Raw genomic sequence first — 26468 nt, forward strand, 5'->3', positions numbered from 1 at the left:
CCTTATCTATAAGCTTGCTACACTGCTCCTCTGAAGAATACTGTGACTACTCTATTAGAGTATTTAGATCTGACTGCTCTATTAGAGTATATCGATCTTTTAAACAGGTATTCAGGGGGCCCTTCATGGGGCCTCCTGGGGCCCCTTTCAGGCTGGGGCCCGGGGCAAAATGCCCCAGTTGCCCCCCCCCCTGTGGGCGGCCCTGACGCCGCCCAGAGAAATTAAGGGGCCCAGGGCAAAGAGTTAAAGTGGGGCCCCAGGGGCAAGGAGGTTTAAATTTCCATTCTGAATCACAATTTCACCCTAACTGTATTAAGTTGAAGATAAAAAAAATTCATTACATGCTGACAATGACAATAGCTACCCCTCACCAACCATATCTCCTTTATAAGCTTGCTACACTGCTCCTCTGAAAAATACTGTGACTGCTCTATTAGAGTATTTAGATCTGACTGCTCTATTAGAGTATTTAGATCTGACTGCTCTATTAGAGTATATCGATCTTTTAAACAGGTATTCAAGGGGCCCTTCATGAGGCCTCCTGGGGCCCCTTTCAGGCTGGGGCCCGGGGCAAATTGCCCCCCCCCCGTGGGCGGCCCTAAGCTTACATTTATAAATTTCCACTGCTTCAGACCGATTGTGCAACTTGGGCAGAGGTGGCAGTGGTGGTGTACGAAAGAATAGCCACTCTGCTGTCAAAAAAATGGACAGTCTTACAGCAAGGCCCTGTACTGGCTAAGGCGTAAACTGAGTTTTCCCTATTCCGCGCAGCCATCACTTGTTTGAGAGGTTCTAGATCTCAGTTCCTATACTGAGCTACCACCGCCGCGGCTTTGGTCTCAAATAGTTTGTAGCTATGGGCTGCAGCTATGACCTTGTGTGTGCAGAGGGTGGGATCAGTTCATTTAACTGAATCTTTATCTTTAAGTAATGTATACGTGTGTACTGCTGTTATTTGGCAACTTTGTTTGTTCAAATACAAAGGGCAAAGGTTGCGTAGTAAACAAGGTGCGTAACCGAATTAGCCTACCACAAGTGTATGTGGAACGTTGTTTACGAGAGCAGTGGTGATGATCAGATAGCAAGGAAAGAGCTCAGCAGTAACTGAATACTAGAGTATTGGTTTCCGGACTGATGTGATTCAGCTAGCTAAATTGACAAGGATGAATATTAATGCACTACTTGGACTGCTTGTCGTTGTTATTACATTGCATTATGGTGTAACGACGTTCACTAGTAAGTTGATAGCTTTACATCACATGCTGTGTTTACGCCATGTCAACTTGACTGATCAGTTGTTGGCGGGCCCGACCTACCTACGTGAATGATAATTTTCACAAGTGGAAATTTCCCGGGAAATTTAGCTAACTGCTAAAATAACTCTGAGCACTGTGACAAGCCTCGTATTTTTTAAACGCATTTAACTACTGCAAATGCCTTATCACTATCTTATCCAGTAAAGTAGTTTTCAGATTTGAACGTTTCCAGACAACGTTTGCACAAGCATTAGAAATTATCTGATTTCTCCTCGAGAGAATAGCAGATATTAATAAGCTTGCATGATGCCAAACTGTAGCCAATGAACTAAGCTATTGGTGGTATAAATTGTGAGTCGTAAAATGTGGGGTGCTAGGAGCAAGATGGGTCTAAGTATGCAATTTGAGAAAGTGCCATGTGGTTTGTACACCAGTAAAAGTGGCATTGTTATGGGAAATGCTGCACTCCATTGAGCAGCAGAGATTGATAGCGTTCTGTTTGGCTAGATACTTTGTTTTTTGACAACATTTTTAGCAGTAGAATTGCCTTATGCTGCTCTAAGGTTGCTGAGACCTTGCAAGTAACAACACTTTCAAAGATGTGACATTTGATCTACTGCCTGGAAATATGCATGACCCTTGTCTTAATACAGAAACAGCATACTTAAGCAATGTGGCCCAGTAGATTCTTGCTGTAGGCTTCTCCGAGCTGGTGGTTATGTTGATTGTGCGTGCAAGTTAACATGATGCAGGTAATGGGCTTGGATTCCAGTTGTACTATCTCTAAATCATATATCCATTCACTTTATAGTGTAATTGATGATTTGTGCTAACTATACTTGCTTAAATTATGAACGATATCAATCTCCTACTTATAAACATGTGTATAGAAAGTTTTTCACACAAAAATGTTCCACATGTGCCAGCAAAATTGTGGTGGATCTCAGCAATCCTTAAAGCTATCAAGATAAAACTTCTGTGTTGTATTGCACACAAATAGGTACTTGGGTACTCAAACTAAATCAATGACTGAAATTATTTAATATATTGATTATACTCATTTATGAGGTTTACAATTAATAATATAGCCTGATTGCTGTCCATTCAATCCTTGAGTAGTGGATTATAATCAAAGTGTCTGGAATACGCAGCTGTCCAGAAACCCCCTTACTTACCTTAATGAGTTTAAGTGTAGTAGTCTGGCAGAAAAGGGGCTTTTTATAGCTGAACCTTGCAATATGGTCTATAGTTTATTTTATGTCACAAAATATTTCTCCATACTATGGACTACCCAAAATTACCTGCTGGACCTCCGTCAGCATTGGGGTGCTAGCGCCTTTATGAAGCCACACAAATGCTGTTGTTTTTGCTATTGATACAGGCAAAAAGGAAGCTACAGGAAACTAATCTACTGCTTCGAAGATTGACCTAACTTTCTATATACTATACAGAGACCAAAGTATAAGATTGTACCTTGTTTCATTCACACGTTATAGTCCCTGAAAGTTAACCCATACATTTTTTTATTCCGAGATACTGGCTGCTTATACAGGTATCAAATTCGCTGTGAAGATTCTTCAATAAACTTGTGGAAACTTAACGCATGGATTTGTCTTTGCACTTCTTCTTTCCTGAGTTATAAAACAAAGAGCGAGTGCCCGCGAGCAAACTTCGACTTCCGGGCCTTGTAACTTCGTGCTGGATCACAACAATTATAATTCCATGCACTAGAAGTTTGCAAATTTATCACTGATGGTCCACCAAAAGTTTGGTAGAGATCCGACTACCGTGTATTCCAGAATATCACCTTTTACAATGCAGTGTAGAACATGCGCACGTCGACCAGTTATTACAACAACAACCACAAATGCCAACTTTATCAAATAACAAGTTATAAATGAAGTTCTGAACAAAAGAAAAGCTCTTGTTCCTTTTCTTTACACACTGGGACACCTTCCTGTTGCTTGTGGAGTCGCCAAACCTGCTCTTCGATAGGTAACACCTCATAACGCACAGTCAGTGTCTTGTAATGGGTGATAAATCCAGCTGGAACATCGTCTCTACCTAAGAACAGGTGTACAATTACAAATATAACTTACCAGCGTACACTATCACTCGAGAAAACACAGGAAGAACGTATGTTGGCTACAAATCAGCTTGCGTTCACACGTGTCTTCAAAACTAGCACTTACTTTCAGGCTAATTCACTCTATTGTCACTCTTGGGCACCATGACGATCATTTTTGTGATGGTTTTCAAATGAAACAGACTGTTTCTTGGCCAATTTCTTTGGCACAAAACACGGCCGCCTGACACGGATACTTTGAGTATGCGTAATATTGCCAATTATGATGTAACAGCCGCATGTGGTTATGTGGATTGTCCCTTGAATGGCTTCAAAAACCCGCTAGCACCCTTAACTCAGGAAATTCTAGTATTATAGTCATTCCATGTTAAATTATCAGAGAAATTAAAGTATTAACCCACTCTTTTAAAATTTCTTCAAAATTGGCACAAAGACAGTGCATCATGAGTCAAAGTCATATACCAAGTTTCATTTGATTTCCTGTGATCACATCCCATGTTATGCCTGTTTACTTTACTATAAGTATTTACTGCATTTGTGGTTGCACAATACTTCTAATATTCAAGTATACAGAAAACCTGTCTAATTGGATCACTGTATAATAAGGTCACCTGATTTAAAATGACCATTGTAACAGTCTCCTAATTGTGTCATTTGTGTACACAATGACATTAACATGTTTAATACAACCACCTTCTTAATAAGGCAGGAGCAGAGGTGACCGGCATGGAATAGTTCACTTATGCTGAGCGATTAAGAGTAATTAATAGTAGTAGTTACGTTAATGTAATCTCATAAATTAAATGTGACCCGGTCTGCGAAAAGGGCTCTTATAGCCTTTCCAATTGCATATATATGGTAACTCATAACTTGACTGGTGAATATGGTACAAGCCTACAATTTGGTCACTCAACAACCCTAACCTGGCAGTAGCTGTGGGTGTAATTACATGGTGATAGCTGTAGTAGATTAGGAGTTATGTTTAGCCAAACATGGATAATTGGAAAGGCTATAAGAGCCCTTTTCGCAGACCGGGTCACAAATGGTTTTAGATATAAATAAATTGTATAAGTTCTGTTTTCAATTTCAGCTTGACTTTCTGCCTTGTTGGATCTTGCCCACATGTAGTGAGTGATGAGATCCATAGCCAAGCTGTGGACAGAATAGCCAAGCTGTGACGGACTTTAAAGTTAAATCAAAACCAGTAACCGAGAAGTTGCTACAATGAATAAAAATGATTAGATTTCAGTTAGACCAATACTTTTACTTTAATTTATAACTCTGAACAATAGTCAGTGACACACACACACACACACACACACACACACACGCACGCACGCACACACACACATGCACACACACACACACACGCACACACACACATGCACACACACACACACACATACACAAACACACACACACCAAAAAAATACAAGATCAAGATACTCTAATAGAGCAATCAGTAAAATACTCTGTCACCACACATAATACTATTGACAATCCTCCATAGTTGCTGAATATGAAAACTGAAATGCACATGGTTTTGTGTACAGCAATCTTTTATTATAGCTATAGTTACATGATTGTCACTTATCCCTGGATCAATGTAGTCCACTTAGAAAGCATTATGATTTAGATATTGTGCCACTCTTGACTACGTCAAAATTGTAATCCTGAAACATTAAATAGCTTTAGCTTCTGGGAGTGCAGCCCCTCAGACCCTGGTGCAAACCCTGGATCCGCCCCTGATAATTGCAATGCCACTACATCCTTTTCACAGCTTGACTGTTATGGATTTGTTGGACCAAGCACCATCCCGGTATACCACTGCGCTTTATAGAACACTATATAAATACTGTACAAAAAGAATACAGTCAGTTTATTATGAATTATTTGTAAACCCAAGTTTTTACCGCATAGCAAATACACTTACACTAATAGAGAAAAATATTAGTGTACCAAATAGGTGGCAGCAGGAAAGACTTTATGTCAAATTTTCTTATGCAATATAATGTGATGGATGCTCTAAATGGCTGGATTTGTGTCTTCCTCACACATCCAATTGCAACTGCATGCATAACTTTGTTTCAAAGTAACATACAAATGTGAAACGTTCTTTATCCAATGCTCAATGTTATGGCTCACAGCAGACAAAATTTCAATCAGTAACTTATTTTAATCTAAAGTTATGAATCATTAAAGTCGTTAAAATTTGGTCTTTCTTGCAAATTTGGTTGCAAATTGACTGGCCTTTATGGTACATGGAGCACTTTCATATATCATCAAAAGTTCTCTCTTGCATGCTAAACTGCAAGGTTACCGAAATTCTCATGCAAGAGGAGCAGCATGTAAGCATAGGAGAATAACATGCTTTAAAGAATTGGCCATTTCAGATAACAAAAGGTACTATTAGCAGACATGATTGAGATCGATTGTCAATAATGCAAACAAACATATCTTCAGTACATAAAAAGTATTAATGAAGAGGTAGGCAGAGTATACATACACATGTGTGTATCCGATAAAATATAGGTAGAGGCTCTCACAGTAATACACCCCTCTATTCTGGACACCTTAGGACTCCACTTAAGTGTCCTTATTGGAAAATTGTCATGATCTCAGAGGCCTAATTGCATGTGCGTTTCATACAAATGGGACCTTAGACAAATATTTTGATTATCACCATTTCAGGGTGGTTCAACAGTTTAATCTATCTAGGTGGTACAAGAGACAGCTTCTGTTTTATTGTATCAGGGTAATTTTTTATGAAATCCCTACCAGAAAACTGTAGGTACAAGATTTTGGATTCATTTTGTTCTGGTCTAAAATTAATGACAACTGTTACAGTACAGCTATCAAGCTGAAGTTTTAAAATAAATCTATAGAAAGTCAAGAGAGCAAATGTGACCAGGCCTGTGAATATAAGACATGTGGGCACATAAATTTGTCTACTTTTAAACTTTAAATTGCCCATAACGTTTAGTACCAATGTACTAATGTGCTATGGCTTTAGAATTTTAAGCAGATATTAAGTAATTGATTGGCTTTATATTGGCAGAATGCAACTATTTTATTCCAGTACTGAGATAATCCTGCTGTGTGACAGGGTGTAGTTTGTGCCCACATGCCCTATTTTGCAGACCCAGTCACAAATGATGATGGTTATCAAGACATATGCAACTACAGTATGCATAATGATCCCTTCAGGGGTTTATGATACTATTTAATTATTGACATAAATTGTAATATCTCAGATTTGTTAACTGATCAGGTTATGAAGCAATTTTGGGTAAAACTTAAGCTTAGCCCTCAGAAACTTTTTTTTATTTGTATGGTTGCTATGCAGCTAATTAAACTTTGGTTGTTATGCCAAAATTCCCAATGCTGACACCTGTCCAGCAGGTATTGCATAGTGATCCGATTGCATATTCAGATTTTCCATTTGAAATTTAAAAATGACTCAAGATATAGCTAGCTACTAAATTACTCTATAAAATTCAAGTTACTACAGTCTTACATTTATTCGTTAATATCTATATAATTATTACAGTTGTATTTTATTGTGTTCATTCTATTAGAGTAGTTTTTACTGCTATATTAGAGTAGTTTTTCAATACGTACCCTTGTTCTCCAAATCCACCTTTGAGAAATCAATGTATAAGTTACCAATTACACTGTAGCTATACTGCCCTGCCCTGTTCCCATTTGTTCTGTGTATTTGTACTACCAAACTAAGGTAGTCCGGTGTTCCTGCTGCTGGTTAAGATTTCAGAGGGGTTTCCAGAACCCCAGGGAACCCCCCTAAATACACCCCTGTTATCAAAATCTAGATCAGAAATGCACTATGACTAGAAATGACTTGCCATTTCATTGAAACCATACCCTACTTGTATTTTGTTTTTTCCTGATTTTTGTTTTCGTTTATTTGCCAACCTACCAACCCTATAGCTACTCTTGCAATTTTGTCCCATGACTAATGAACAAGTAATCAAATTGAAATGGCCTTAGTGATAGTAAAGGGTCTCTGAAGATGTAATGTTAAAATATTATTGAGAGCCATGTCTAGTGGATTAGTTATTTCATGGACCCAACCAATCCACTTTTGTCATAGATTGAAATAGACGATATGCACACTTTATTACTTGAACGAAAAGAAGTGTATGGTAAGCGAGATGGCCTGTCCTTAGCTCGAGTGGTGAGTTATTGCTCGAGCTGCATTTGCTTCCCATACTTTTGTATGGGATTTCCACTTTTAAGTTACCATTGAGTGTTGCGCCATCTACGCTTAATTGATCATTTTTCGTTCGAGTAATAAAATGTGCATATCATCTATTAAAATAAATTATCAGAAGTGGAAAATGAATCTACAGTACCAATAGAACTGCTTCCCACTTCATGTTCTTCCAATGCATTTAAGTACTGTTTATATATATATCAAGACACACGGTAGTGTATCGTGTGGCCAAAGAAGCCAGCACGCCACACTGTGAGTATAGTAACAGAAAGAAAGTAAGTGCGATTTTCACACCTTTGTAGCTCCGTGATTCCTTATCCGATTGAAACCAAAGTTGCTACAGCCGTGCCGGCTAAGCAGGGGAGTCCACATTCCAAATTGGAAGACAATCGCTCCAACAATTTCCGAGATACGAGTGGCCAAAGTTTGGGGGTTTTTTCTTCTACTTCTTTTCACACACTTTGCAAAATCCGTCATAAAACACGAATGCGTACTCCAATTGGGCTGAAATTTTGGCACACTTAAAGAGCTCATTAAGGCAAATCTCAGTACTACGTTTGGTAGAACTCCGATGAACATTCACGGAGTTATAACCAATTATTTGTGTAAATAAGGTCGAAGGTCTGTCACGCCCACAGGGTAAACCGCTTGATTAGTTTAAATAATTATAACAAAACAAGAGGATCATCACCTAAAGTATTAATTTAATCACTACTTTAGCCATGCTGGTTCATTGCTAATTATAAGTAGATTAAATTTGCACTCCATGTGATGATCCCCTTGATTAAACACTATTAAATTTTATTGTAATGATTACTACTACTTGTAAAGCTCTTACTATTGCCATATATGTAACATTAAATAATGTCTCGCATATCTATTATATACAATGATGATAATTATAATATCCTTTTCTTTAATTTCTTTTACCCGGTGTACAGGTTGTGACTACCCCACCTTCTATGACTCTGACAGCAGTCAATGTGTGATGACCTGTCCAAATGGCACTTATGGAGTTGTTAATGGAGCTAGTGATGATGATCCTTCTTTGAATTATACTAGGAATTGTACTACAAGTAAGTTTGTAATTACCAGAAACATATAATATGTGAAGTGATTTTACCAAGAGTTCATAATAATAAACTTTATATTACAAGTTTAAAGAAAAATTCGGAACTTTAAGTTCAATTAGGGATCATAGAAAACAAGTTGGTGTAATGCTACTTCTAAAAACCAGGCGCCCGTGCTGTTAATACTATCCCATTCTAACCAAACAGGCAATCAATCAACCATGTATATAATTAGGGATTAAATGTCCACTAGTAAATCTGCAGGTGTAGGCGACCTCCCTTGTTTCCCTACCTTTTTTTCTGTGATCCCTAATCAAATTTAAAATTCCTAATTTCCTTAAACTTGTTTGTTTACTTTTTTTGTTACATTATTATGACTGGTGAGCCCACACATACCGCATCAAAAGAAGGATGTTTTCAACTGAACACGCACCCCAGCTATCAAATATTGCTTCGAACATATAGTGGTCATTGTGCTTTGCTTTCAACTATGTTCAGCCCATTACACAGTACTACAATCAAAAACAGTGCTACAAACGAAAAACAGTAGAAGTGCTTCTGTAATCAATCCAGTCACCACAAAAATATGGTTCACACATCCCAACACTCGATTACTGCCTCAAAGGTGCAGCGGCACCCATGCAGCAGTCATTACACTTCACTTTCAGCCATGTTCAGCCTGTTACACAGCATTACAAATGAAGAACAGTGTTAGAATCGTCTCTGCAATCAATCCAGTCACCACGGAAAATACGGAAGATTCCCATTTATAAACATACTGTAGGGAAGCCATGGATCACGCTACCACAAATCGACACCTTGGGCTGTCAGCAAAAAGAAATGGGACTCAAAGGAAGGCAAAGGTAAGTCCATGATGCGTGCATTGTACAAACTGCGGTATGCCAAAAGGCACGTCTCGAGACAAAGCGATGCCGAACAGTGGAAAATTAAGCCCATAGCCTCAACTGTTATGGAGTTATGCTTGCCTGAAGGCATCAGGCAGGCAGGCAGGCAAGAAGACAGGCAGGCAGTTAGTCAGTTGGTCAGTAGAAAATTCCATTGAATATTCTTTTTAAATTTCATAACAATAGACAAATTTCATAATAACCGTAGTCTATATGTTCGAAACGGGGCAACCTCAAAATATTGTTGCTTGGTAATAGTCAAATTTTGTCTCGTAGTTTTGCAATGCCAACTCACGACCACTGTTGCGTTCCTCAGTGCACTAATAGACAGAACAAGAACCCGGAACTATCGTATCACACTTTCCCTAAGACCACAGAACTAAAGAAGAAGTGGATAATGGCTATACAACGGGATGAAGTACCAACATTTAAAGTCACGAATAACACAGTAGTGTGCAGTGCTCACTTTGTGCCATCAGACTATGCAGTGGGGCAGCATCAAGGTAGACTAGCTGAGGGACTAGCTTCTTCATTTAACACTACGAAGAGACTTAAATGGCTGAAGAATGGTGCTGTTCCCTCATTGTTTTCGTTTCGTGTTGTACAGGCCAAGATACCTCGTCGTACCTTAATCCGATATACAGGCCCACTACCTGTATATGGACCTCCAACTTACACCCAACATTTAGAAGAAGCATTGAAGAAGGCTGAGAGTGAATTAGTTAAGGCTAAGAATGAAGTAGTTAAGAAGACAGCCAAAGTTTTGAAGCTGCAGCAAGAGCAACAACTGTCATATCGCCACTTAGTAGAACAGGAGAATCTGCACAAACAGACAAACAGGAAGGGAAGTTCAGATCTAGAGTACTATACTGGGTTTAATACAGACCAGTTTATTACATGCTTCAACTTCTTGAACCCTCACCACATGATAACAGCAGAACAAGCTCAGGTAGATAACCATGTTCGAAACAGGAGTTCTGGCCCCAAACATTTGCTTTGTTTGGAGGATCAGTTTTTGCTTGTTCTCATGAGGTTAAACCTCTTTGAACGTGACCAGTCCGTACATTTTAACATTTGCGGAACAACTGTCTGCCGGGTTTTTACTAGATGGATTAACTTTATGTACTTGAGGCTAGGACTGTTACCACTGTGGCCATCAAGTGTCTCTGTAGAAAAAAGCATGCCAGTGGTTTTTAAGGAAGCATACCCTACGACGTTTTGTATTATTGATGTTACTGAGCTGATGTGTGAGGCTCCTGCATCTCTTTGTTTACAGTCTCAATGTTGTTCATCTTACAAATCCCACACAACACTCAAGGGATTACTAGCAGTTGCACCTAATGGTGCAATAATTTTTGTAAGTCAGTTGTACACAGGATCGATTAGTGACAGGGAACTTACCAAGCAGAGTGGATTTCTTGAGTCGCTTAGAAATGTGCCCAGAGAAAAGTCCATTATGGCAGACAAAGGGTTTGATATACAGGACCTGCTAGTTTCACATGGTTTATTGTTAAATATTCCTCCTTTTAAAGGATCAACTCCATTAGGAATCACTGACGTGCATAAAACACAAACTATTGCACGGATTCGTATACATATGGAAAGAGTTATAGGCCAGGTCAAGTGTCGTTACAACATATTACAAGGTGTTATACCATTAGTAACCGCTTGATCTCTCAACCAAATTTGGACATTATGCTGTATGTTGACAAACTTTCGTGGACCTATTTTTGATGAAGAACCCACATAAAGTTATTGTACATTAACTGATATACTCACAACACAAGTTTACATGTGTTTCTATATATGTACCTATAATACAAACATTTCAAGGCATATATGTTATAATGTCATTATAATAGAAAGAATGCAAGGTAGGTAACATATACTGTTCCCAGAAAGTACTGCTGTATGTAATCTTCTGTATGTGCATCTGTGCTGGAAAAAATCCAAGCCATACCATCAGGTCACACCATTCTATTCCAGTAATGGCAAGCTGACCTTGAATCTGGTACATGTATTCGTGATCTTGCTTCAACTGTGGCCTTTCCTCTACTAGTTTACAACAAAAGTGAGGATTACTGCATGCTTGTGTGACTGTCTGTCCAAAGACTGAATATGGACACTTTATTTCTAGTAGTCCCCAGCTCCCATTAACATTGACTAGACAGTCAGGGCTGGCACCCAAGAACCTGTACTTGGTATGCAATACTAGACCGCAAGTTCTCATTGAAATAGGAATTCCATTGTTTACATGCATTACAAGGTATGAACTAGCTGCCACACCTTCATAGTACCTACCATGCTGTATTGCAGGCAAGTGACTCAAGTCAGGGGGATTTAGTAAAGAACCCACAAATGAATCTGATATAGATTTTTCTCAGCTACAAATACGCTTAAAGTTAGAAGAAGTAAGAGTAAGAGTAATGGTATGGTATTCTTTCCACAAATCACAGTTATGCTGTCCTAGAGTTGCTTGCTCTATTTGACGTGATTCATTGAGCGATATTACTGCCATTGGCAATAGTGTGCAGTTTACATGGTCACAAAAGGGTAACATCTGCTTGCCAGCATCAATGACTGTTTGTGGTTGTGAATGGGATAATTGTTCAGTAACTAGTTCAGGTGGTTGAGTATCAGATGGTGTTGACATTACAGGTAAGTGGCATGACAGTACACTGCCCTGTGGTACTAGTCCAAACTGAGTCCTGGTAAATGTAACATCAGTATCTACTTCTGGCAAAATACTAAACAAACGGCTACTTGTTTCTATTGAGTTTTTGAAAGTTATAATATCGTCAGCAGTTACTTCTTCTGTCACTTCATCTCTTGCTTCATACAATGTGCATTTTATAGCCATTTTTTAACATTTTGTTTCATCCTTTGCACACTCAACAGTTGTCTGCATAATTTGTTTGGGATTAACATCACGCTTCCTTGGTCCCCAAGCTTGTTTTACAGATGTACACGACTGTGGGCCTGGCAATTCATTACTTTCATATGCTCCTGTAGAAGAACATATCGTGAAGTTATGATGTAATGACAAGATGTTGTGGTTTGTGACATATGAGCAGCCATAATACTGTGAAAATTGTTAGCACCATTTCACACTCACTTGCCATAAGACACAGTAGCACTACATGTACGGCTCCAGAAATTTCAGAAAGCTAAAGGAATAATGGCGAATTCAAGAATCTGTTGTTTCAATTACGTTTTGTCCACTACACCATACTGTTCATCTTTCTTGCTCTTCAAGAAGGATGATTGATAGTTGCAGCACTCAATAGTTGTGGGGCTTAATAGTTGCGGTGCTTAATAAGTCGCAGCACTTAATAGTTGCAGCACGTGTCACTGCCTGAACACATGATTTTAACAAAGTATGAACACGTGTGCATAAAACCAGGTGTAGTAGTCAAGGAGTCATCTCTAGCATTTATTGATGCTGTGTAGTTGTTTTATAGTCTTACCAGTTTAGTTTTTCATGCCTTTCAGGGGTGGATCCATACTTCTAAAGGGGTTCCACTCTTAATGATAAACTCTCCAGCGATGTTTCACTGTAAAATTGGGCATTAATAAATGCAGCTATAGCTTTTAACAGTTGTTTTGATAGCTAAAGTAAAGACAAAGATAATAATTATTTTTAGAGGCACTTATCACATAGAAAGGTGATTGATATTTGTACTACACAGGAGTATAATATAACTGGCTAGCTAGCTGTACATAGAAGTAAACAAACTAGCTATTAAAAAATAAAAGGAAGTAGAGATCAATATATTAAAAAAATTAAAAGGAAGTAGGGATCGATATAATACACATACTACAAAAAGTAAAGAAACAAGCTCAAAAATGTTACAGCTGAAATGAGAAACGATCCATGCAACAAAAAGTAAGGAAAGAAGATTAGATGACTACTTCGCTAAAATGAGACACATTTTCATGCCTACTGTGTGTATATGTGACCGGATTTCATATAACCCGGCTTCCACACACACAAAATCAAACTTACATTTTACCAGAAATGGATTGCTGGTCTAATAAACTATCATATTTCACTCTGTATTTCCTTCAGGACTGGCAAGTCTGGTTTCTGCAGCAGCTTTCTTCCGACCCTGTCAAAGCCACGAGTGGAAGATTGGCATCATAAAATGACCATGGCTTTGTTGTAATGGTGTGTAGTGAGCTGGGACTTCACAGAGAGCTCGCCAATAGTGTTCTCAATCAATTTGGAATGATTTGAGGGCCATGGAGGGCCCAAACTTGGCCTCTGGATTCCATTCGTCTTCTTGCTCCATTTTATACTCCTATACTAAGCCCACCCACCACCCACCACCATATTACTACCACCTGTGATATTATTACCCACTCAAAAAAGCTACCCAAAACAGGGCATATTTTGGGTATCAGAAACTTATGCACCTACACACAGTGATAGCTAGATGAATAATTGGTACAAATTTTATTTACACAGCTGTAGGCACTGGGAAGTTACTACACAATGATTGCTTAAAATCACCATATCTCCTAACGAAACTTTGTGCGTTGAAGCCGGGTTTTGTCAAATTCAGTCACATACAAAGATGCATCATTATAAATAAAAAATATCCACAGAATTCAGCTCTTGATGTCTTCTTCCTTTCTGCAGAAAAGAAAACAAGTAAAAGAAACTCCAAAGCTGGCCACAGGCTGGCTTTGGAGCATACAAATACAAAAAGAAGTAATATCTTTACAAAAACAGCCAAGCTGTGAAAAAAGGTTGCGGCCCCCAAAAAAGCCAGGGTGAAAAAAGCAAAGCTGGTGTCCAAGAAATGACTGTGATGGTGAGTTTATGGCAAAAATTTTAATAACAACAATTAGGTGCTGAATCCTAGGAGAAGGTAACACAAATTCACCTGAATTGTCAGTATTAAAATTTTTGCCATTAACTTACCATCACAGTCGTTTCTTGGCCACCACCTTTGATTTCACATATTTTTCACCCTGGATTTTTGAGGGGCCGCACCTTTTTTCACAGCTTAGCTGTTTTTGTACAGATTATCACTAGTAAACTTATGTTTAATAATATTTTGTTTCTTTCCAGTTACCTCAGGTTACTATGCAATTTTCAATGCTACACAATATGAATCTAATGTTTATAACCACTCTGCTCCTGGAACAGTTGTGTTTGAGGCACTTCTTCTGATTGAGGATCCTAGTGATTTAATACAAGTAGTTCCTGATTTTCAGAGGGTGGGACCAACAGACCGTACTACTTATCTTATAAATGGAAGGAGTAATAATCACGTCATTGAGCAACCAATAAATGGTGATATACTTATAACCATTACAATCAGTGATCAGTTTGATCCTAGAACTGAACAATTTCAGTTGGAAGCTCTAGTGTTTGGTAACACAGTTGGTGTACTGCAAGTGTCAGCAGATGTTATTATTCATATCATGGGTAATGTATTTTGTTGATTTCTGTGTTGTTTACACAGTAAATTAGTTACTGTACACCACTATTTAGTAATTGTCACAAATGAAGATTAAAGAGTAAGTAAAAAATTAGTGACCATATTTTACAGATTGCACATCAAGCAAAATCAAACGGGTAGCTACACTACTTGGTTTTAATCCTCAGTTTCATATTTTAGTTCTGACTTCCTGTATTCGCAGACTTAGCTTTCTCACAGGTCCCTAGTGCATGGGATAGCATTCACAGAAAGGTACCATATATCGAGAAATTTTGTAGTATGTATATTTCACGATAATGTACTTTGTCAAGATTTTCGCGTTTTAAATTTCACAGATCAATTCAAAGATTTTTGTTCCTGATCACACATCTACAAAGGGTCTGGATTGATTTTACAAGTAGCACAGTAGTGACAATCTCTGTGTGAGGCATAGTCTAATCTTGCTGTAGGCCAGCTCCTTTCATGAGCCACGTGCCCACTTTGATATTAGGTATGTGTGATACAGTTTGTAAGCATATATATGTGGAGTCCACATATACCTACAAACAGTATCACATAACAGGAGCCACAGTAAGGCAAGTTGAAGTTTGTAGGACACACATAAATTTTCATATGATAAAATTTCACGGTAGCTTTACTAACCATGAAAACCATGAAAAGTACGTACTGTAAAATTTCTGGGTATGCAGTAGGTTCTGCAGTAATATCTATGGTAGGTTCTTCAGTAACAACTACATAAATGTATCTTTAATTCCCAAGCTGTTCTATCTTTTCTGTATACACATTGAAATCCACTGAAAAAATTCTGATGATAAGTAAAAGTTGTCAAGATGTGATTTACAACCTACTATAATGTCGGGCTCATGTTCTTGTAAAAGGCCACAAAGTATAGCTCATGAGATGATGATTGTAAACTACAACAGTTGACACTGATCAAAGTCCTACAATGAGTGGATGGTTTGTATATATCAAATTTGACTGAGTGATTATTACCCTGATCACACTATCTAAAGAGGTTAGATTAGATCTAGAATCATTAATGTTACATTATAAGTGCAGCAGGATAGGCTTATTGAGACTCCTGCTGAACTACGCATCTACCCATTTTATTTCTTTGCACCCTGGTTAGTTGAAGTCCTAAAGCTTTATTTTCCCTTTGAGTAGGTGAAGAGCTATAAAAAGTTTGCTCACATGATTTTCCTCGTTTGCTAACATGATTTTCCTCCTATATAAGCTTAAGTTTGTTTTTTTTTCTTATCAAGTGATACAACAGTAATTTTGAGAAGTCTGTCACGAGAGTCTTTTCCCTAAGCCTGATAGCATTTGTGATAGTATACAGCTCCCAGGATGTGCTGAAGATGGTTCAAACATTCTGGACAGATGAGCAGGGAGCGTAAAGCGTGATTTGTGTCTGTTTTGTGAGATTTCAACCCATAAGCTACCCTTGAAAGGCTGCATTTTGTGGCCTTGTTCCTCCATTTACCATCCCTGTCCATTTTGAAGTCTATCTTTTACTCACCCAACAACCCCCCACCCTTCAACACAACACTGGTGAAAAAACCTATCTAAAAATGGTGGGAAACTCTGCAATGGTTACCTTGGCCACCATGAAATTCATGAATAGCACCATCATTGGTGAATTAATTCCATATGTGTAGCTGACAGGGCTGATGAGTTACAAAGGTTTAAAATATTAAATATTTGTTTTTTTGTGAATCAACAATGCACTCATACAGGTAAGTTTCTGATATTCAGCAACATTTTTCAGTCATGGCTATATATACTGTTGACAGTCAGTAAATGACTAAGTAGGAAGTTAACGTGCACTAGTATAGCTGCAGGTGTTGGTAACCTCCGTTGTTTCATTGCTTTTTATTTCTACAATCCTTCTCAAATGTAAAATTTCTAATTTTTCCTTATACTTGGATTATTAACAAAACGATATTTCATTTAATAAATTAAAGCATCATTTTAAGCTATGGACCATGTACAGTGCAAACATAAAGTATTGCCACTAAAATTTTACCTTACTACAGATCGATGTCAGCAATGTCCAACAAATTCCATGTGCATGGCACATACCCCACCTGATGGAGGTGTAGACTGTGTGTGTCCTACTGGCTTCACTGGACCAAACTGTGGAGATTTTATTGGATGTGATCCTAATCCTTGTGTGAATGGTGGAGATTGTATGGAGGTTACTGACAATTTTACATGTTCATGTCCTCCTCCACTAACGGGAAGGTTGTGTGAAGTTGATCCAATTGATGAGTGTACACCACCAGGACCTTGTGTGAATGGTATTTGTAGTGACTTCATTAATTTCTATAACTGTTCATGTTATGATGGTTATACTGGCACTAACTGTACAACTAATATTAATGACTGTGACCCTGAGCCTTGTATGAATAATGGAAGTTGCGTTGATGGTAATAACACCTTTACTTGTAACTGTGCTAGTCCTTGGACTGGAGATATTTGTAACACTGACATTGATGACTGTATTGGTGTTAACTGTATTAATGGAAATTGTGTTGATCTGGTCAATGACTTTATGTGTCAGTGTGATCAAGACTTTGAGGGTAGATTCTGTGAAAACAGAATCGATCACTGTATAAATGTGACATGTCTAAATGATGGAACATGTATAGATCAAGTTAACAACTTTACCTGTCAATGTAGTCCTGGTTATGAGGGTAGACTGTGTGTTAGTGAAACTAATGAATGTGATCCTAATCCTTGTGGTGTGAATTCAATAGAATGTATTGATTTATTCCTTGACTACAATTGTACCTGTCGACAAGACTTTACTGGAAAGAACTGCACTGAAAGAGTTGATAGCTGTGATTCTGATCCATGTCAAAATGGTGCAACTTGTCAAGATGGATTTGCCAGTTACTTTTGTATGTGTCCTGAAGGTATTACTGGTGAAGATTGTGAGACAATAATAGACCAGTGTGATCCTGATAATCCTTGTATGAATAATGGAACATGTACTACTGAAGGTCCTAGTAACTACACATGTACTTGTCCAACTGGTTACACTTCTAGAAATTGTTCACAATTTATAGACTATTGTGATGGAGTGTTATGTATGAATAATGGAACTTGTATAAACATGCCATTGATGGGTAATTACTCATGTGTGTGTAGTGATGTGTTTACTGGACGAAACTGTGAAAGTGAAAATAACAACTGTAGACCTGATCCTTGTGTAAATGGAGACTGTATGGATCTAGTTAATGGCTTTATGTGTGCCTGTGATCCAGGGTTTACTGGACAACTTTGTGATCAAGAAATCAATGAGTGTATGTCTGGTCCTTGTGTAAACGGAACCTGTAGAGATCTAGATAATGGATTTATGTGTGACTGTGATCCAGGATTTACTGGACAACTTTGTGATCGAGAAGTCAATGAGTGTATGTCTGGTCCTTGTGCAAACGGAACCTGCAGAGACCAAATCAATGGCTTCATATGTGAATGTAACCCAGGGTTTACTGGACAACTTTGCGATCAAGAAATCAATGAGTGTATGTCTGATCCTTGTGTAAATGGAACCTGCAGAGATCTAGTTAATGACTTTATGTGTGACTGTGATCCAGGGTTTACTGGACAACTTTGTGATCAAGAAATCAATGAGTGTATGTCTGGTCCTTGTGTAAATGGAACCTGCAGAGAACTAGTTAATGATTTTATGTGTGACTGTGATCCAGGATTTACTGGACAACTTTGTGATCACGAAATCAATGAGTGTATGTCTGGTCCTTGTGTAAATGGAACCTGCAGAGAACTAGTTAATGATTTTATGTGTGACTGTGATCCAGGGTTTACTGGACAACTTTGTGATCAAGAAATCAATGAGTGTACATCTAGTCCTTGTGTGAATGGAACTTGTAGAGATCTAGTTAATGACTTTATGTGTGACTGTAATCCAGGGTTTACTGGACAACTTTGTGATCACGAAATCAATGAGTGTATGTCTGATCCTTGTGTAAATGGAACCTGCAGAGAACTAGTTAATGATTTTATGTGTGACTGTGATCCAGGCTTTACTGGACAACTTTGTGATCAAGAAATCAATGAGTGTACATCTAGTCCTTGTGTGAATGGAACTTGTAGAGATCTAGTTAATGACTTTATGTGTGACTGTGATCCGGGGTTTACTGGACAACTTTGTGATCAAGAAATCAATGAGTGTACATCTAGTCCTTGTGTGAATGGAACTTGTAGAGATCTAGTTAATGACTTTATGTGTGACTGTAACCCAGGGTTTACTGGACAACTTTGCGATCAAGAAATCAGTGAGTGTATGTCTGATCCTTGTGTAAATGGAACTTGCAGAGATCTAGTTAATAACTTTATGTGTGACTGTGATCCAGGGTTTACCGGACAACTTTGCGATCAAGAAATCAGTGAGTGTATGTCTGATCCTTGTGTAAATGGAACTTGCAGAGATCTAGTTAATAACTTTATGTGTGACTGTGATCCAGGGTTTACCGGACAACTTTGTGATCAAGAAATCAATGAGTGTATGTCTGGTCCTTGTGTAAATGGAACCTGCAGAGATCTAGTTAATGACTTTATGTGTGACTGTGATCCAGGGTTTACCGGACAACTTTGTGATCAAGAAATCAATGAGTGTATGTCTGGTCCTTGTGTAAATGGAACCTGCAGAGATCTAGTTAATGACTTTATGTGCAACTGTGATCCAGGGTTTACTGGACAACTTTGTGATCAAGAAATCAATGAGTGTATGTCTGATCCTTGTGTAAATGGAACTTGCAGAGATCTAGTTAATAACTTTATGTGTGACTGTGATCCAGGGTTTACTGGACAACTTTGTGATCAAGAAATCAATGAGTGTATGTCTGGTCCTTGTGTAAATGGAACCTGCAGAGATCTAGTTAATGACTTTATGTGCGACTGTGATCCAGGGTTTACTGGACAACTTTGTGATCAAGAAATCAATGAGTGTATGTCTGGTCCTTGCGTAAATGGAACCTGCAGAGATCTAGTTAATGACTTTATGTGCAACTGTGATCCAGGGTTTACTGGACAACTTTGTGATCAAGAAATCAATGAGTGTATGTCTAATCCTTGTGTAAATGGAACTTGCAGAGATCTAGTTAATAACTTTGTGTGTGACTGTGATTCAGGATTTACTGGACAACTTTGTGATCAAGAAATCAATGAGTGTATGTCTGGTCCTTGTGTAAATGGAACCTGCAGAGATCTAGTTAATGACTTTATGTGTGACTGTAACCCAGGGTTTACTGGACAACTTTGTGATCAAGAAATCAATGAGTGTATGTCTGATCCTTGTGTAAATGGAACCTGCAGAGATCTAGTTAATGACTTTATGTGCGACTGTGATCCAGGGTTTACTGGACAACTTTGTGATCAAGAAATCAATGAGTGTATGTCTAATCCTTGTGTAAATGGAACTTGCAGAGATCTAGTTAATAACTTTGTGTGTGACTGTGATTCAGGATTTACTGGACAACTTTGTGATCAAGAAATCAATGAGTGTATGTCTGATCCTTGTGTAAATGGAACCTGCAGAGATCTAGTTAATGACTTTATGTGTGACTGTAACCCAGGGTTTACTGGACAACTTTGTGATCAAGAAATCAATGAGTGTATGTCTGATCCTTGTGTAAATGGAACTTGCAGAGATCTAGTTAATGACTTTATGTGTGACTGTAACCCAGGGTTTACTGGACAACTTTGTGATCAAGAAATCAATGAGTGTATGTCTGATCCTTGTGTAAATGGAACCTGCAGAGATCTAGTTAATGACTTTATGTGTGACTGTAACACAGGGTTTACTGGACAACTTTGTGATCAAGAAATCAATGAGTGTATGTCTGATCCTTGTGTAAATGGAACCTGCAGAGATCTAGTTAATGACTTTTTGTGTGACTGTAACCCAGGGTTTACTGGACAACTTTGTGATCAAGAAATCAATGAGTGTATGTCTGATCCTTGTGTAAATGGAACCTGCAGAGATCTAGTTAATGACTTTATGTGTGACTGTAACCCAGGGTTTACTGGACAACTTTGTGATCAAGAAATCAATGAGTGTATGTCTGGTCCTTGTGTAAATGGAACCTGCAGAGATCTAGTTAATGACTTTATGTGTGACTGTAACCCAGGGTTTACTGGACAACTTTGTGATCAAGAAATCAATGAGTGTATGTCTGATCCTTGTGTAAATGGAACTTGCAGAGATCTAGTTAATGACTTTATGTGTGACTGTGATCCAGGATTTACTGGACAAATTTGTGATCAAGAAATCAATGAGTGTATGTCTGATCCTTGTGTAAATGGAACTTGCAGAGATCTAGTTAATGACTTTATGTGCGACTGTGATCCAGGGTTTACTGGACAACTTTGTGATCAAGAAATCAATGAGTGTATGTCTGATCCTTGTGTAAATGGAAACTGCACAGACCACGTTAATGGCTTTATCTGTGCATGTGATCCAGGGTTTACTGGACAACTCTGTGACATACCTCTAGGTGACTGCTTGACTGATGGCGAGTGTAGCAGTGGATTATTTTGTCAAAAGACCTGCCCTACAGACACTTATAATGTACACAAATCCTTATTATCATCAGAAGTTACTCTAACTGGAAATTCTTATGTATCAATATCATCAAGCCGACATCCGACATTCACTGCCAACTTGGCAATTGTTGCAAGACTATCACAAACTGTCAATAATAATGGATACTTACTGTTCTATGGCACATCAGATAGGTTGAGAAATCTTGCAGTATACCTACACAGTAACTCAACAGTGACCACCCTCACATTCTATTACACTGATAACACTGGTGATTTGAAATTAAGACGTATCAGGTTTAGTCCATCACTTTCTGATGGTGATGAACACTGTCTGGTAATAAATGTCAATCAAACTCAGTTCATTGTGTACATTGATGGTACATCAGCTGGCTTCAGGGAGATTAGCTCACCTGACTTTACATATGGGGTAAGTGTGTACATGTACAATACACAAACATGCAAGCTGTAAGAATTTCATGCTTTTGATACAAATAAAATTTGTCAGTTATACAGTTTGTATCTAATGTGTATAGTATGGAACTTGTTGAATTTACTACCATACACCAAACCCACCACCAAATGTTCAAGTAAAAATAGTTTGAGCAGGATGACAGTAGGACTTTTAGGCATAGTGTGTATGTAGCTGTCTGTAAAATGTAACGTAAAGCCTAGTTTTTTACAAAGTAGTTTGTGTAAAGCTGAAAACAAAACTGAAAATTACTGTATCACCTATTGTAAAATCCATGTATGTTAATGGTCTTGTACATGGCAAAGTATATATGCATCAGGTTGTGTGTTAACAGGTTAGTGCTTCCTCTCCTGCTCGTCTTTTGGTTGGTGGCAGAATACCAGGACTGTATCGCTTTTCTGGCACAATCAAGTCTGTGGCAATATTTGAAGGTCTCCTAACAGATTCACAAATTGACGTGTTGTGCTCCTCAGCTCTTGACAACTTGCGAGGAACGTGTACACCATTCCTGTCTGATTATACCACTTGTCCTCGTCCAGTAATGGAGCCATCAAGTCTCTGTGTATCCACCCTCAGCAGGTAATGGTACTTGTAGGTATTTTTGAATAAAAATTATGAAAGTAAATGTCTACCCTATTAGGCTTTCATATCAATTGCATGCATATTTCTTTATACCAAATTTTTAGTGCTGATAAATGGGTCAACTGAGTCAAAGCAACAAGATAGCTATGTAATGCAAAATGTATACAGTAGAAAACTGTTGTGAATATCTTGACTATAGCTAAGAATGTTATTCTGTGAAGCAATATCAATAAATTTGATCATACTATAACCATACAGTTTTTCCAATTAATTAGTATACTAAACTGTAACCTTTCCCACTGCAACAATATGTATAAAACACCTTTAATGTAATAACAGTTTGACAAAGTTATATGAATGATTTGCTAGATAAATGTTACCTTGAGTATAGAATAACATGCAATGGCTAACAGGAAAACTGCCAGATTTCTAATAACATACTTTAGTCCCTCCAAACTTTGTCATTTACAATACTCCTAGGTACAACATTTGTGTGATATAATGAAGAGCAGACACTCTTGCTTTTACAAAGACGCACTTAAGTACAAATAATTGGCACCAAGCTAACAGTAGCTTTCACAATACGTCTACATGTTTTTCCAAAAAGCTTGATCAACAGTTGTATGCTCATAATATGTTGTCATACTAGATGTAACCCACAGTCAGCCTGTTTACCTGATATTAATGATGACTACCAGTGTCAACCATCACAAGATAGTGAGTCACCATCAGATAGTGTACTAGTAACATTTTAATTGTATAGTTTGTGAAACTGATGATGACTGCTTGTCCAACCAGTTCTGTGGGGTCAGGGAATATCCTGCCTACCCCAGCAACTATTTTCCACGAAATGATGAACAGCCAGCTGGAGCCATGACAGTACTAGTTAGCAGTGACACATCATTTAATGGATCAATAATAATACACAAACCAGCTGATGATCACCCTGATGTGATGACGGATATCACCATATTTGCTATAGTACAACAAACTGCTGACAATGATGGATATGTGGTCGCTAAAGGTGTCAATGATCAGTTCAGAGATTTTGGATTGTACCTACGTTCCACTAAACAACAAGTCTGGGTACCATACCGTACAGTTGGTGGATCACGTGACATCATCATATTTGACAATGTGCTACTGGACAACTCTACATTCCAATCTATTGCTGTAGTAGTGGACAGTGTTAACAACAGATGTGTACTGTACATTGATGGTGCTGTGGAGCGCAGCAAGTCACTGATAGGACAACCTGAGTTTAATCCCGGAGTAAGTTGATGACCTCATAGTAACATACCATACATACTCTACCATGCCAAATCATAAGCAAAAATTAGTCAGAGGTTGCCCAACACTTTGTCCCACTCTAACATTAAGTAACACCGTAGATCCCAACGCTGGTACCAGTTAACCAGCATTCTATATACATGCTACTGCTATTTGTACAATGTGTATAAGTGCCATCATTGATGATTTTACAGTATAACACACTTTATGTTGGAGGTCGTCCAGGGACAAGAAGGTTCCGCTTTGATGGAATAATCAGATACTTGGTAGCTCAGGACACAGTGTTGTCACATGACGAGATATCCAAGATGCACAATGACATGTTTGGGACCACCACCTCTACTACAATTGGTATGGTCAACTACTGTACCAACTACAGTGTGGCTGGTCAAGAGTGTCAACTGGGAGATAACACTGACTTCAGGTTAGTCAGTAGTACAGTTACAGTTATAGTAAAATTATGTACAATGTATACTAAACACGAGTGTTGCATTCAGATCATGCACAAATAGACAATTTAAAGCAGATGACACTCTGTTTGAAACTCTAGTAGAACAGTCATTTCTGTAATAAGCACTACTACAACAGTCACTGCATTCACTGATCAGTATAGATATATGATGCCCCAAACTTTATCTTTATTAGCTACTGTTGGAAATTTAGAAACCAGTCATGAAACTTTTTTAGCCATCTGTGCTTAGGCCAGGCCAAGTTGATTCACAGTTTATCATCAGTGATATTTGAAAAATTCATGCGGGAGGGAGGTCATTTTTCATATTTCATAATTTTTTAACATGGAAAAACATTTAAAAAGCAGCTTCACACAGTAGCTAGCTATACATACTTTAACCATAGACTGTGTCTATAATCTATGCTTTAACAATAATTGTAAGCTTATTTGATTACGTCACTATTTATACTTACTCGTTTATGCAATCTCTCTTTAGAAATCCAAGGTTCTAACAAGTTCAGACCTGGGATAATCATTACGTTTGTTGCACACACTATAAAAAACAAGTTCGGAAGTGTAAGCAATGATGATCACGTGAGAAATAATGAATTATGAAATTATTGCTCTATTCCTAAAAACCCATACGGGCGGTGACGATAAACTGTGAATCAATTTGGCCTGGCCTTATGTGCATGTATGCACACTTTTGTAAGTTGCCCACAACATAGAAGGGCACTATAGGTGAAATCCTGGGCAAGCTTAATCACAATAGCAATGATGTACATGCACACACACAACACACACCCTAAACACATCAGGAATACTGGCATGGTAATCACAAGATTTCAGTCTTGGGCATGTAGTAATAGCGAATGAAAAAGTATGGAGACATCATAGTTGGACTGTATTGTGATGCTGCTCCACTACCCACACGTGTGGTCAGCAAGATTATGAAGTGAATGTATGCAGTGTAGACTAGATAAACAGCAAATCGGTTCCAGGGTAGTGTACAAACCTGTGCACCATTATTCATGTGATCCTGGTATGAGACACGTAGTAAATTGTCCTTACTAAGCCAGCAAGTTTTATGCCAGTCTATTACAAGACTGGCACATATACTTATCCATGGGGTGGGAAGGCTATCATGTCTCAAATCACATATAAATCTAGTATGCATACACAGGCCACTCCATACATATACTCACTGTTGCATCTATACACAAAGCTACCACACACCACACATGTGACCAGTTAACCACAGCTATACAATTGTGTGCACTTATCACACACCTCCACAGGTGTGGCTCTAGTGCAGCATGTATCCCAGTAGTGGAACAAGATGTTGTGTTACCAACAGCCAGCATGGCCTTTGCAATATCAGACATTATTGGACACTGTAACTCATATTGTGACTGTCCTGATGTGTACCAGCCTGTGTGTGGAGGAGATGGACAGACCTACACTAATAGGTGCTTTGCCATGTGTGCTGGAGTGGAGGTAACCACTACTGTTATTTGCTGTGACATGATATGATGTCATCTCATACAACAGGTGTTAGATGATACTGGACCGTGTACCATGACTTATGGTGACTTGTATGCTGAAGTGTTCCCTACCACTTAACCTGTAAATCACTTAGCTACTCAACATGACTTTTTGTTTTACACACAGTGACACAAGTATCTACAAACCATTTAAGATTCAATGTATGTACTTTTATATATTCCATGTACCATATAATGTCATGTACACTTACAGCTGCTAACTTGTTTACAGTGAATGTGTGTGTCTGATTACATACCGATGTCACTTGTTTACGCGGAATGTGTGTGTCTTAGCATGAGGTGGAGGTACTGTGTGAAAACCGCTGGTTGTTTACAGCTTACTCCTCCAGTGACCTTTGGTTAACAAAGTTATGTAAACGAGTGATAAACAACTTCGCGGTTTGTGCGTTGGCGGCTAACAGCAATCAACAACAGCGCATAGCAATTTACTGCAACAACAAGCGTGATTATCATACGATAAACAAATCATGGAATGCAGCATTTGCCACGTAGCCACACTATTTTAATACAATATGAATTGATTTTAATCAGTATGAATTC

The 26468-nt window shown here is 38.3% G+C and overlaps 1 protein-coding gene across 1 annotated transcript; it reads left to right on the forward strand.

Moving 5' to 3' along the window:
- Positions 1-1036: 1036 nt before the first annotated feature.
- Positions 1037-26143, forward strand: LOC136264479 (neurogenic locus notch homolog protein 1-like). Its single transcript, XM_066059234.1, has 10 exons — positions 1037-1236; positions 8518-8652; positions 14629-14988; positions 17038-21998; positions 22375-22619; positions 23272-23339; positions 23386-23894; positions 24107-24336; positions 25662-25860; positions 25915-26143. Exons 1-10 carry the CDS (start codon positions 1164-1166, stop codon positions 25984-25986), a joined length of 6852 nt encoding a protein of 2283 aa, XP_065915306.1. The 5' UTR covers positions 1037-1163; the 3' UTR covers positions 25987-26143.
- The last annotated feature ends 325 nt before the right edge of the window (positions 26144-26468 follow it).

This window comes from Dysidea avara, chromosome 8 (assembly GCF_963678975.1).
Source record: "Dysidea avara chromosome 8, odDysAvar1.4, whole genome shotgun sequence".
Taxonomy (NCBI): Eukaryota; Metazoa; Porifera; class Demospongiae; order Dictyoceratida; family Dysideidae; genus Dysidea; species Dysidea avara.

Excerpts from the sequence above, each read along its gene's own strand:
- LOC136264479 (XM_066059234.1), top strand. The coding sequence starts at position 1,164 with ATGAATATTAATGCACTACTTGGACTGCTTGTCGTTGTTATTACATTG. Across the intron at positions 1,237-8,517 it reads TGGTGTAACGACGTTCACTA|GTTGTGACTACCCCACCTTC; the intron begins GTAAGTTGATAG and ends CCCGGTGTACAG. Across the intron at positions 22,620-23,271 it reads TGTGTATCCACCCTCAGCAG|ATGTAACCCACAGTCAGCCT; the intron begins GTAATGGTACTT and ends TTGTCATACTAG.